Raw genomic sequence first — 12,745 nt, 5'->3', positions numbered from 1 at the left:
TGCACCCGACCCTCTAGGAGCAACTGACCTGTCCTGCCACTGCAGCCTCCAAGAAAGTGGGATAGCTGTCAGTGCTCCGCAAATCGCCAGGAGGAACTCCTTTGAAGTAGAAGAGCTGCTCCCCTGCATCCCCAGGTGCCCAAGAATACCCTAAGAGGACCGTGACTGCCAAAAACCTGACGCTGGACATCACCACCGCACACAAGCTGCCTTGCCCATGTGAAAGTGGGCCAACATTGTCAGTGTGGACCTCAGGCCCTCCAGAAGAGACACTCGCTCTGTGCTCACCCACTGTGGACTTCACCATGGCATCTGCAGACTGTTTCCGCAGACCTCCCTGCAACCGCAAGTGATCAGGAGAAAAAACCCGACGCCCTAGGGCACCTCTGCACCTATCCACTCCGGACTCTGAAAAGGAAAAGCTAGGGTGTCCCCACATCTTTCCACCTCATGAGACCTGAGCCCACTTGGATTGGTCAGATTGGATCCCCAGTCCACGTCTGCAGAGTGTTTCTGTGGGCATCTCCTGTAACCGCAAGGAACTCCAGTGCTGGACTTGATGCTAGAAGACACCCCTGCACGCACCTGCACCCTAATGCCTGAGGAATAGTGGACTGACGGTGTCCCCACGTGCTCGAGAACCTCAAGGGTAGGGACCTCCTGTAGGTTCCTCTGGACTGTCCTTCCAGTCCACCCCTGCAGCAACTTTGTAACCGGACTGATCTTCATAGACTTGAGTGGGACACCCAATGCTGTAACACACCTCTGCACCAGGATGTTCCAGAGGTGACTTGTTGGTGTGGCCTAGAACCTTGCCCTATACTCACCACAGGAACAGTCCTCTAAGTTGTTGCTGAGTGCCTGTGCGCAGTGTTTTTTTCCCCCATAGGATAACATTGGGCCCCCAATCTGAACTGTTGGTGCTGGTTTGGACCTTTACCCCTACTTTCCTTTACTCCAGAAAAACAGTCCTGCAGGTCGTCACTAAGTACCGGCATGCAGTACATGTTTTTCCCCACATAGGCTAATATTGGGTACCCAACACTGAAAAGCACCTCTGCACCCAGACGCCCCAGTGCCCCCTGAAGTGACCTGTTGGTGCTGCTTTGGACCTTGCCCGGTACTTACCTTAACTCCAGAAGATTTGTCCTGTAAGTCTTTGTTATGTATACGCTTTCCACCCCTCCCATAGGATAACACTACTGCTCCAAAAATTGCACTGTCAACTTTTGAAAACTATATAAATTCGTAACTCAAAAAGTACTTACCTGATTCCGGTGATCTTGGTTTCAAAGTTTGCAGAAAAGTAAGTGTTATTTTTATATATTGTTGTCAGATTTCTTTATTGAGTGTGTCTCACTTAGTGCATGAGTGTGTGCCTTACATTCTTAGCACTACCCTTTGATATGCCTAACTGCTTGACCACACTACCCAAGAAGAGAGCATTTTGGTTGTCATTTGTGCCTCTGTGATACCTCCGGGGAGTGCTTGGACTCTTTGCACAGTGTACCTCATTTTGGTCCACTATATAAAGAACCAGCTTCCTACATCATGGTTGATGGGTTGGATCTGCCTCACTTAACAAATACACTGGGTATTCTAGTAATTGTCACTAACAAAGCATTGTGACTTACCATCGCCCGTCCCTTCCGTCGCAGAGTCTCCCCTTTCAGCTGCTGCGTCTTCTGGAGCACTGGTGCTGGCCCTGACACTGGAGGCCTGTGCAGCTGGAAAACCATTACACATTTTAGATGCCAGCTACACTGCCTTGTTTTTATTTTATTTTTTCAATATACAACTGCAATACAGGACTACAGTTCAGTTCACAGTATCTTCTCTCCCATCTAAATATCACTTTGGGCATTTTGTTGGTTGACAATGTCAGAAAAGACAGTAGTCAAGCCAGCATAATGGAAGAGCAAAGATATGATGAGTGTGAGTCATATGAAGCGCAATAAAGGGGTGGAATACATTGGTCTATGAGGGACGTATGGTTTTGGTTGGCAAATTCAACGGAACCGTCCTCATACTACTTTCCTGCCATGCTGCACTATCATCAGAACTTCTCGGATACTGAATATTACATACAACACAGAATTGGGGGTTCACGATAACCATGGCCACTCTCTCGTCATTTGAGCATGAGCAAGAAATAGACAGCCTTCTCAACAAACGCAGAAGAGCTTGCTTGGGTTTGCAAACTCTGCAATCTTCAAAGCAGACTATCTAACCTGTTATCTTAGTCTTACAGTACCAGTTCACAGGATATAAAAATCAGGGGAAAGGGACAGCTTAAAAACCTAGCAGAAGAAAGCTTAAGCTACAGGAAGTCAGCTACAGAAACAAGAAATATAGAAAAAAGGATAATGCAGGGAGGGATAACAAAAATAACCATTAAATAGAACAAAGAGGATTTGAAGAAAAAAGTCACAGTATAAGAGAAAGGAGGAAAAATTATTCTTAAGGTTAGAGGTAAAAGTTAGAGAATTAATTATATTAACGAGAACTTAGTGGGGCCAGTAGAGCAGTCAGCCGCAGCGCTGGCACTTTCACCTGCAGCAGCACTGGATGTGGCACCCTCCTCGGTCTGACCATCTGATGCTCTCTTCTTGCCCTTTGGAGCTTATGTAAGAAATAAAGAAGTTAACAAAAATAGTTAGGTGGTACTGTTAATCTCCTGGACAATATTTTGATGGGCTAACGCAGTAACATATTGACACTGTACTTTTCTAAATCAGATCACCTATAATATCGGGTTGACATTTTCCTAATTTCCGAAACCTTACCTAAGCCCTATTCCAAAGCTCCTAAACTACATTTGGAAATACTGATGCATAGCAACGAATGATCTTTGCTTCTCAAATAGCAACCTATTCTGATGGGCCAGCTCAGTCAGTTTCCCTTTTAATTGCCTAGATGCATACTACACATCATTTGGGAGATTGCTTGGAAATGTATGAGCTACCAAAAAAAAAAAAAAGAGAGATACCAAGAACGCTAACGCACTGATATTATATTACTACTACTACCACAGTATCACTGTCCTGTTGACAGGAGGACAGAGGAGTCAACATAACTTCTTAAGTAATCAGCCCAAGTGAGCGTCTACAGCAACAAGCAGAGCTAGGTAGCATCAAGCAAATTGGATATCACATAATATTCGTAATGTTATGTTAACTCAAATTACCTCTGATTGTGAGCAGCATGCTATATGAAAGATAAAAATTAGCATTGTAGCACACAACAAAATTAGTAATAATTACTGGGCTATTACCACTTCTCGCCAATACCCCCTAACCTGGACACCCAGCTGGTCGAGCAGGTCCTGCTCCCAGTCCAGGGTATCGGCCCATCGGTGCACCAGTTGCTGCTGGGTTCGCCAAACCTCAGTACATCGGTGAACGCAACAGCTCAATCTTCCCCACAGAAGCTGACGATCTAGCAGGCCATACCCACTCATGCGCCTGCTTCCAAGATGGAAGGGGGGTGGTACTGCACAAAAAAACAACTTTGGCCACATGCTCTTCACAAAAAATGGTGTGAAGGCTGCAACCCCTGGCGCCCCTCTCCCATGCTCCGCCATGGCACTGGGTGGGAATAAAAAGAAAGACAGGTTGAAAGATAAGAAGAAATAGAGAGAGAGAGAAGTTAAGCTAGGGAAAAACAAAAAAGGGACAAAGTCACAGAAAATAAAAAAGAGGCCAAAACGGAAAACACACCAACAGAAATACACACACTAAAGAAATAAATGTAAAACAGGGGAGAATAAGTAGGATAAACTAAGGATAGCAAAGATGTAGTGTAGAGTGAAAAGAAGGCCCAGCACCATGCACAGAATAGGAAAAACAAGATGACTGCAAAGCGTGGTGCCGTTCCAGTGCAATGTGCAGCATGCTACTCACACCAATCAGTGTGAACAGGAGGCTGAGCACAACTCCGCTCATTTGTGCGGAGTGAGGCAGAGGTTGCAGAGATTTTTTAGCACCCTGCAGAATTCTGCATAGCGGAACTCCGTCCACCCTTAGAATGCACCAGAATTTACTTTAGAAGTGAAGACGTGGACCACCAAGCTACTCCAGGGTGGGGTAATGTATATGGAATTTGGGGTCCCCAGTGGTGGGGTGTTGGCGTCAGGCAATTTCCAATTCACAGGAGCCCCTGTGCAGGGGTTGGATCAGACCGAGGTAGGACGTGCGTGACAGCTTTGTAACACAGGAGACGCAGTTGAACTCCCAGCTGAAGCACCTCCATCAAGAAGTTCGTCTTGACAGCCACAGAGGTTAGATGAAGGTCCAGGACCAAGGTCACCCTCCTCACAACCATTGTAAATGAAGCTCTCTCCTCCATAGCCACAGAAGGAGGACAGACCAAGCCAGTACCTGGAGAGGTGTCCAGTCTACTGGCATCCACCAAATCCTCAGCCCACTTTTCAGTGACATCTAGGGGCAGGTATCCATCAGTGTCCAGTGGGCCCTCCCACTCACCTACAAGTCCTAGCCCAAAGGAATAAGGTACAGGTTCTGACCAGAGGGAAATGCTTCCAGTAGGCGCCGGAGTTGGCATCGGACGATGGCCATCCGGCTCCATGTCGGATTCAGAGATGAGGGGACTGTGCCGCTGGTGGGCAGCAGCGATGTATGCAGTGAAGCCAGCGCTGGAGAAGGTTGAGGTGGCACGACTGGTGCCAGTCTGGATCCATCCATGGGGCCCCAAGTGGTGCTGGAGGCAAAATCACCGATGGAAGACAAGTAGGGGCCCCTCCCAAATCTGTGGGCCCGAAGGCGCTCCAGCAGGAAGGCGCCACTCAAATATGAGGTGCATGGCCTCATAAAACTCAGAGTTGTGGGGGATTCACTCTGGCTCCCAAAAACTGGGTGAAGTGCAGAGATGGCCCAAGCTCAACCACAGGGCCAGGCCTCGAATGCCAATACTCTCCCGTCTCATCGGAATCCTTTCATGAATGAGGTGAAGTCAAAGACCTGTTCAACTTCTTGCTTTTGTTATGCTTGTGGGACTTACCATAAATCATGGATGACTGACAGAGAAAAAAAAGCGCTTGGAATGGCTCTGCGACCGATTCCAGGGACTTTCTCTCGACTGGAATCAAGACCGTCACAGAGTTGTACGTCGAGCAGCAAGGAGCTTGAGGGACTGCCTCTTCAGGGCCTTGGGGTGCATGGTGCAACAATCAGTGTAGGTCTTGGCATTGTGGTCATGCTCAAGACACGAAAAACAGATGAGGTGTGGATCCATCACTGTCATCTGTCAGTGACGGGCACCAAAGGGCGTGAAACCAGCCTTCTTCGTGGACATCCCTGCCACGCCAGGAAACAATGTCTCAAAAATCTTCGACAAGAGGGTCAGTCAAAAAGTGACTGGGGGGTAGCTCTACCTGGATCTGCGCTGACTAAGCAGAATGAAAAAAAACTGACATCAGCATGATGGGGCCTATGTAGGCACCATGCACCTCTCTTCTGGTGTGGATGATGCCATGCAGAGACGGACAACGCCACCTGCCCGCATGAAGAAGTACTGCTCACAAAAAATTTCCAGATGCAGTCTGATGCTTTGGGATATTTCTAAGGTAAGGAACCTGCAGCTAGAAGTCTCTATCAAATATCATCGAGCAGGGAGGGTGCTTATATGCAGCTCCACTCCATCACTTCTTGGATAGTGTGAAGTCACTGCAGAGCGCACTGCTGAAATATCTCCAGATCCAGTCTGGCACCGGGGAATATTCTAAAGGTGAGGAATTAAAGGCCAGAAATATCCATCAGAAAAAAATATACAATAATATAGTTATCTCCATAATAGATACCATTGTTTAGAAAATGTCTGAATAATTATAGCTTGAGCAACACTTATTTTGCTTACTAATATTTTATCGATCTGTCTTATGTGCAATAAGAGAAAATGTAGTTAGTAATACATCCAAACAATAACTATTTAAAACGAAAACAATATTTGCAACTACAGAACACAAAAATGAACATTTCATGTGATCACTTTCTTTTCCTTATTGTCCACCACCTAATTCACAATCTGATTATGCCTTCTGTGTTTTTTAGATTTTGACTTTCTAAATTAAGAGATACACTAGAAATTGTTTTACCAACTGTATTTTTGACCGAATTAAATAAACGTATTCATGTTACTTACTACAAAAAGGATTTATTATATATATTTTTTTTTTTTTACAAATTTACATGTTAAATACTTTTTAATCATAAGAACAAAAACATTTCAAATGCGCAGCCAGAAGCACGTACAAGTCAGGTTACTATATTACTTTATACATCGATAAATGTGAATGAGTGATGTTTTAGGCGCTGTAGGGGAGTAGCTGTACCAACATAAAAAAGTAAAAACAAAACTACATTTGCAAATTTTATAAACGTATGCATAAAAAGTTCACTTAAATACAACACAGTACAAGGCGTTAACCACTTTACAGTACCTTTCAGTGGTGGAAGCACACATAATAATAAACATGTAGTTGTTTAAAAACTGTTTAAAACAACTATGTACAGCTTGCCCTTTTTTGACGTAAGATTTTTTTTTAGAGATTTTTTCGGTAAACTCCCTTTCTGTGATTTAACTAAAGTCATCTTAAATAATGAACATCCCAATGTTCAGAAGCAGAACAGGTTAACATTCGCACTGCCTCGTGACCTAACTGCATGCTTTCTAGAGAACTACAGGTCCTCCTATTTTGTACCAGAGGTCATTAAAAGCTACATATAACTATTTAGTATTATACAGTGCAGATCATATTTCATTTTTCAACTTTTGGGGGGAAATGAAACATGTAAGGGACATTGGAAATTGTGGGTAACACACAACGGGAATCAACTGACAGGACAGATAATTCCCATTTATAAATGGTGCCAGCTTGTTCTCTTCCACAAAATAGACTAATACCTCTTTTTTACATGTAATTCATATGCTCCTCCAACCACCTCACCAACTTTGCTTTAACTCAAGGCCATCACATTTTTTTATCCAGAGCATACTCATCTTCTCATTTCTCATTATCTTCTCTCTTTCAAATTGTGCCCCTAGCTATTTCGCACGAAGCAACATTTATGCTCCGTGCATAACACAGGACTCAGAAGTTATAAATTGAAAAATACTGCAGCTTTCCTTTAGCTTGAAACACCCAGGCTACACTTTCAGTTTTGGCAATCACGTATGAGCAGGAATTAGAAAAAGCAGAAACAAACGAGTTCGGGAGCCTTTGGATTTTGTACTCTGAACCTTTCAGGACCGTTTCACACAGAAGAGAAGGCAAAGACCGCTTCTTATTGCAGGCGGTGTGTCCCAGTGATATTTTTCTGGAAAGATCTCTTCATTACTCTGCATCTGCAGGTTACAGGATAAAGTCCTGGTGATACAGACGGCCCTCCCAAAGTAGCTAATTCTTTTAATAGCACCTAAACTATTTTAATCCTATCGGTGTATGTTCTTTTGCATCATCTTCAAAATGAGTTCATAATAGCATTGTAAACCAGCAATCGCATTTTCTTTACTGTTCTTCATTTCTTGCACTAGCGAGTTTAGTTCATCAGAGTTCTGAGGGTCGATGTCATGGTCAAACCCAAATGCGTCCAGTTGACTTTGAATGGAAAAGAAGGCCTTGGTGAATATAGACTTCTTCTGTAATTGTTCTTGAACGCATCCAATATCGGCACAAGAAGTTACCTTTAGAAAAGACATACAGTGATTAGAAAAAATAATTAACAGAACATTTTCATTTTCTTTACATAAAATATGAAGGACTCCTGTGTGGTACTAGTTAAGCATACAGCGGAAAGCTATGAAATATATAGAAGAGCAAGTTACTTACCTTGGGTAACACATTATCTGGTAGAGACTATCTAGCTGCAGATTCCTTACCTTAGAATTACCTGGCATCAGCTTGGAATCTGGAACTTTTGCTCAGCAATACCCTTGCGCGCCATCGGGTGGCATCGTTCGGATCTGTGTGTTGTCATCACTGGAGCCATTCGTGACATCACATTTGCCTATAAAGGCACCACACAGGCGTGCATACGTCAGTTTCTTTTCCACAGCTTCCACGCCAGAAGCGCAGAGCCACAGAAAGAACCAACAATTTGTCTGTGCATAAACTAGGGCCCTGAAACAGACAATCCCTGACACTATTAGACTTGTCCGCAGAGCGGGGACGCATGGGTGGGTGTAAGGAATCTGCAGCTAGATAAAGTCTCTACCAGCTAATGCCTTACTGAAGGTAAGTAACTTGCTCATCTGATAAGAGACTTCTAGCTGCAAATTCCTTATCTTACAATAGATACCCAAGCCATAACCTCCAGGCAGTGGGCTGCGGACAGATTTTTTTACACTAGGAAGTCCTGTAGGACCGAATGGGCGAAGTGTCCGTCTCTACAGACTTGATTGTTCAGGCAGTAATTGCCTTGCAAACGTGTGCAATGAGGCCCACGTTGCTGCCGGACAGATATCCAAAACTGGAACACCGCAGTGGTAGCAGCCTTGCCCCTGATGGAATGAGCCCTCAAGTCCTCTGGAGGATGCTTTTTGGCCAGTGCGTAGCTGATCTTAATGCAGAGAACGACCTAGCGCGAAATGGTTCGCTTCTGCACTGCCTGACCCTTCTTTGCTCCCACGTACCCCACAAAGAGTTGAACATCCACATAGAACACTTTTGTGCGGTCAAGGTAGAATGACAACTCTCTTTTTGGGTTCAGCCCGTGGAGTCGCTCCTCATCTTTAGAGGGATGCGGTGGTGCAAAAAATGTGTGTGCAGGGTGATGTCTGACCCAGATCCAATGGGGTCACCACCTTGGGGATTAAAGAGGCACGAGCTCTGAGTACCACCTTATCTGGAAACATGGTGAGATACGACGGCTTGGATGAAAGAGCCTGCATCTCACTCAGACTCCTGGCAGATGTTACTGCCACAAAAAAGGCGGTTTTGATGGTAAGCAGCCAGAGGGGACAGTTGTGCAGTGGCTCAAAGGGAGCATACATGAGAAAAGTAGGGATTAGATTCAAGTCCTACTGAGGCATGACAAAGGGCGTAGGGGAAACATAAGTACAAGCCCTTTAAGAAATCTATTTACAATTGGGGATTTGAATAATGAAGGCTGATCAGGCAGTTGAAAGAACGTCGATAAGGCAGAAAGATAGCCTTTGAGAGTGCCAAGGGCAGAACCCTGTTGGGGAAGGGATACAATAAAGAGAAGGATCTCAGAAAGAGGATCAATAGATCTTTCTGTACAATAATATACAAAGCGCTTCCAACGGCAGGCGTATACCATCTTAATGAAGGGACGCCTGCCTGCCAGAATAACTTTGCAGACTTCAGGAGGAAGGTCAAAAGCAGTCAAATATCGCCGCTCCATCTCCACACATGAAGGCGCAGAGTTGACAGGTTTGGGTGGAGAACCTTCCCCTGCTGCTGTGACAGAAGATCTTTCCGAAGAGGCAGTCTGATTGGAGGATCGATGCTCATTTTCAGAAGCTCAGGATACCAGACTTTCCGTGCCCAGTTCGGAGCCACCATTACTTGGGCTTGGTCGTTCTTGATCTTTTTGAGAACTCTGGGCAGAAGTGGTATGGGCACAAAGGTGTGCAGGAGGCCTGAATTCCACTTGTGATGAAAAGCGTTGCAGAGCGAGTGCCGCCTTAGAAACTCCAACGTGCAATACTGCTGACACTGCATGCACTCTGTGGACGATAACAGATCTATCCAAGGCTCTCCCCACTGCTGAAGGGGTCCTTGTGCCACCTCTGTGATCCACTAGGCATCGACGGCTGATCTTGTCTGCCCTGGCGTTCAGAGAACCTGCCAGGTGTTGAACCACCAGAGTTATGCCCTGTTGTTACAGCCATGTCCAGAGACGCAGGGCCTCTTGATAAAGGGTCCGCCTTGCTTGTTGCAGTACCACAATGCAATGGTGTTGTCCGTGAACACCTGCACCATCTTCCCTTTTACAACAAGAAAAAATGCTTTTAATGCCAGTCGGATTACCCGGAGCTCTAATAAGTTAATATGGAGTCCGGATTCCGTGGGAGACCAGAGGCCTCTGACCTCAACCTCTCCCAGATGCCCTTCCCATCCCAGAAGTGACACATCTTCACTACTGTGAGATCTGGATGGGGAAGGTAATCACAGTTCACTAACCACCACTGCAGATCTTTTGCAGTCCCCCACCCCCCTCGAGATCAAAACCGTGTCGGTGAGATTCCCCTGATGCTGTGCCCATTGGAACTTCAGGTCCCAGTGCAGAGCCCTCATCTGCCATCTGGCATATTTGACTAACAGAATGCAGGAGGCCATGAGGCCCAACAGCCTCAGAGTCTGTCTCACCAAAATCCAGGATAGAGGCTGAATCATCGGTATCATAACCTGAATATCCTGGACTTGCTGCTCGGGAGGATAAGCCTGAAACTGCACTGTGTCCAGAACTGCTTCAATGAAAGGGAGCTTCTGAGAGGGAGTCAGGTGTCACTTTGGCACCGGTATAGTGAACCCCAGCAAATGCAGGAGGTTCGCTATAGTCTGAAGGTGGGTGACAGCCTGGAGCAAAGGAGTCTTCAACAGCCAGTCTTCGAGGTAGGGGAAGACTGACCCCAATCCTGCGCAGATGAGCTGCTACCACTGCCATCACTTTGGTTAACACCAAGGGGCACTAGCGAGGCCGAAAGAGAGTACAGTAAACTGAAAATGCTTGTGGCCTACCTTGAACCGCAAGTAGCGCATGTGGGCTGGAAGGATGGGGATGTGAAAGTACACATCCTGTAAGTCCAAAGCTACCTTCCAGTCTCCATGATCTAGAGCAGGCAAGACTTGAGCCAGAGTGAGCATCTTGAATTCCTCCTTTCTGAAGAAGAGATTGATGTCCTGTAAATCTAGAATAGGGCAAAGACCCGAGTTCTTTTCGGGAATCAGAAAGTAGCGGGAATAAAAACCACTGCCTACTTCTGACATCAGGACCCTTTCTATAGCTCCCTTGGCCAAAACATCTGTAACTTCCTTGCGGAGCAAAACTAAATGATCCTCCATCAGCCGTTCTTTCAATGGAGGCATAGAGGGAGGGAAAGACTGGAAGGGGAGGGAATAGCCCATCTGTATGACCTGCAAGACCCATTTGTCCGATGTTATGGACTTCCAGTGAAGGAGATGAAATGTAATCCTCCCTCCAACTGGACGTGTGTGGTCTTGCAGAATTACACTAGGAGGACTTGGGCGCTGTGGAGGAGGGGGGCTGGGTGGCCGCCGACCTCTGTCCAGACCCTCTGGGTCTGAAGGTACCACAAACTGGCCCCTGCACATGATGCTGACCTGACGGCGGACAGTGGCTGGTGTGGTACTCCGCAAATTCCAAAGTCTCGAAAGGCACAAAATGCAGAGTGTTGGCGATGGGCCAACTGAGAGGCCCAAGGACCTGGCCGTAGCCCGGGAATCCTTGAAACGCTCCAGCGCCGAGTCTGTCTTCTCACCAAAAAGGCGATACCCATCGAAGGGCATGTCCATAAGGTTTGACTGGACATCCCCTGAAAAGCCAGAAGTACGAAGCCAGGCATGGCGACGAAGGGTCACCGTCGATGAAATCGCCTTACCCAGCGAGTCGATCATGCCCAAACCACACCTAATCGTAAACTTGGCTGCACCTCTCGGATATTTAACAGCTTGTGAGAGAGTGTCCTGTACACCCTCTGGGACTTGAGGCAGCACCTGCAGCACCGTAACCCATAAAGTATGGGAAAAATGTCCCAATAGGCATGAGGTGTTTACGGACCTCATTGCCAGGCTGGAGAAGGAAAACATCTTCTTCCCAAGTTGGTCTAGCCTCTAGGATTCCCTATCTAGGGAAGCGGAAGGGGAAGCAGAGGCTTGGACCACCAAGCTCTCTGGGGTGGGATGTTGGGTGAGGATGCTAGGATCATTTGGAGCTGGGTGATGGCGGCGGCCAACTGTCCTATTTACAAGAGCCACTATGCTGGGTCTGAACCATGTACCCAGCAGGACATCAGTGAGGGCTACATTAAAGGGTAACATAGGTTCCGATTTGCTAACCCCCGGCTGAAGCACCTCCGCCAGGAGGTTTGGCCTGACTGGCACCGTAGGCAGATCTAGGTGAAAGACCACAGCTGCCCTAAGCACCACCATAGCATAAATAGCTTCCCCCTCCATAGCTACGGTAGGAGGTGAGAGCATGCCAGTATCTGGAGAGGTGTCCAGTTCACTGGCTTCTCCTCACTCCTCATACCAGTCCATCTGCTCCAATCTATACCCTAGAGGGTCCTGAGACCCCCTCCCATTCCTCACCTATGCCTGGCTGATCATAATAAGACTCAGTCAATGATCTGGCTTATGATGGAGCCGTCGGCATCAGCGTCGTATGACGTCGTTCCGGCTCTCAATCATCAGGTATGAGGATGAGGCTTGTACCACCGGGGGGCGCCGGTAGTGTCTGTTGGCAACGACGCCAGGCGAGGCCGACCGTGTGGACTCTGTGTCGTTACGGATCCGGTATCATATCCAAGAGACCCTACCAGCACAGAGGCTGAAGCTGCCAACGTGGAACCTGATTGGGTCTCTGCCGACCCCTCAGGGCCTGAAGGTGCACTAGCGGGGACAGCCTACTCAAATACAAGATACATGGCTTCATAATACTCCTTGAGTAGAGCGGGGGTCGCTCTGGCTCCTGGAAAGGGGGAGAGGCTCGAAGTTGGCCCTGTCATTGGCTCTGCGGAACCG

The 12,745-nt window shown here is 46.8% G+C and overlaps 1 protein-coding gene across 1 annotated transcript in view; it reads right to left on the bottom strand.

Annotated features, from left to right (window-relative positions):
• Nucleotides 1-6,151: 6,151 nt before the first annotated feature.
• WDR62 (WD repeat domain 62) overlaps nucleotides 6,152-12,745 on the bottom strand; it is a gene marked incomplete at its 5' end in the record, with an annotated part of 926,258 nt that continues 919,664 nt past the window's right edge. The window contains one exon of the mRNA XM_069207611.1: nucleotides 6,152-7,701. Coding sequence (XP_069063712.1) covers nucleotides 7,450-7,701 — 252 coding nt within the window. The remainder of the gene's footprint in view (nucleotides 7,702-12,745) is intronic.

Source organism: Pleurodeles waltl, chromosome 9, assembly GCF_031143425.1.
Source record: "Pleurodeles waltl isolate 20211129_DDA chromosome 9, aPleWal1.hap1.20221129, whole genome shotgun sequence".
Classification (NCBI taxonomy): domain Eukaryota; kingdom Metazoa; phylum Chordata; class Amphibia; order Caudata; family Salamandridae; genus Pleurodeles; species Pleurodeles waltl.
The sequence above is the reverse complement of the archived record's forward strand: the minus strand, read 5'-3'. Positions and strand labels throughout refer to the sequence as shown.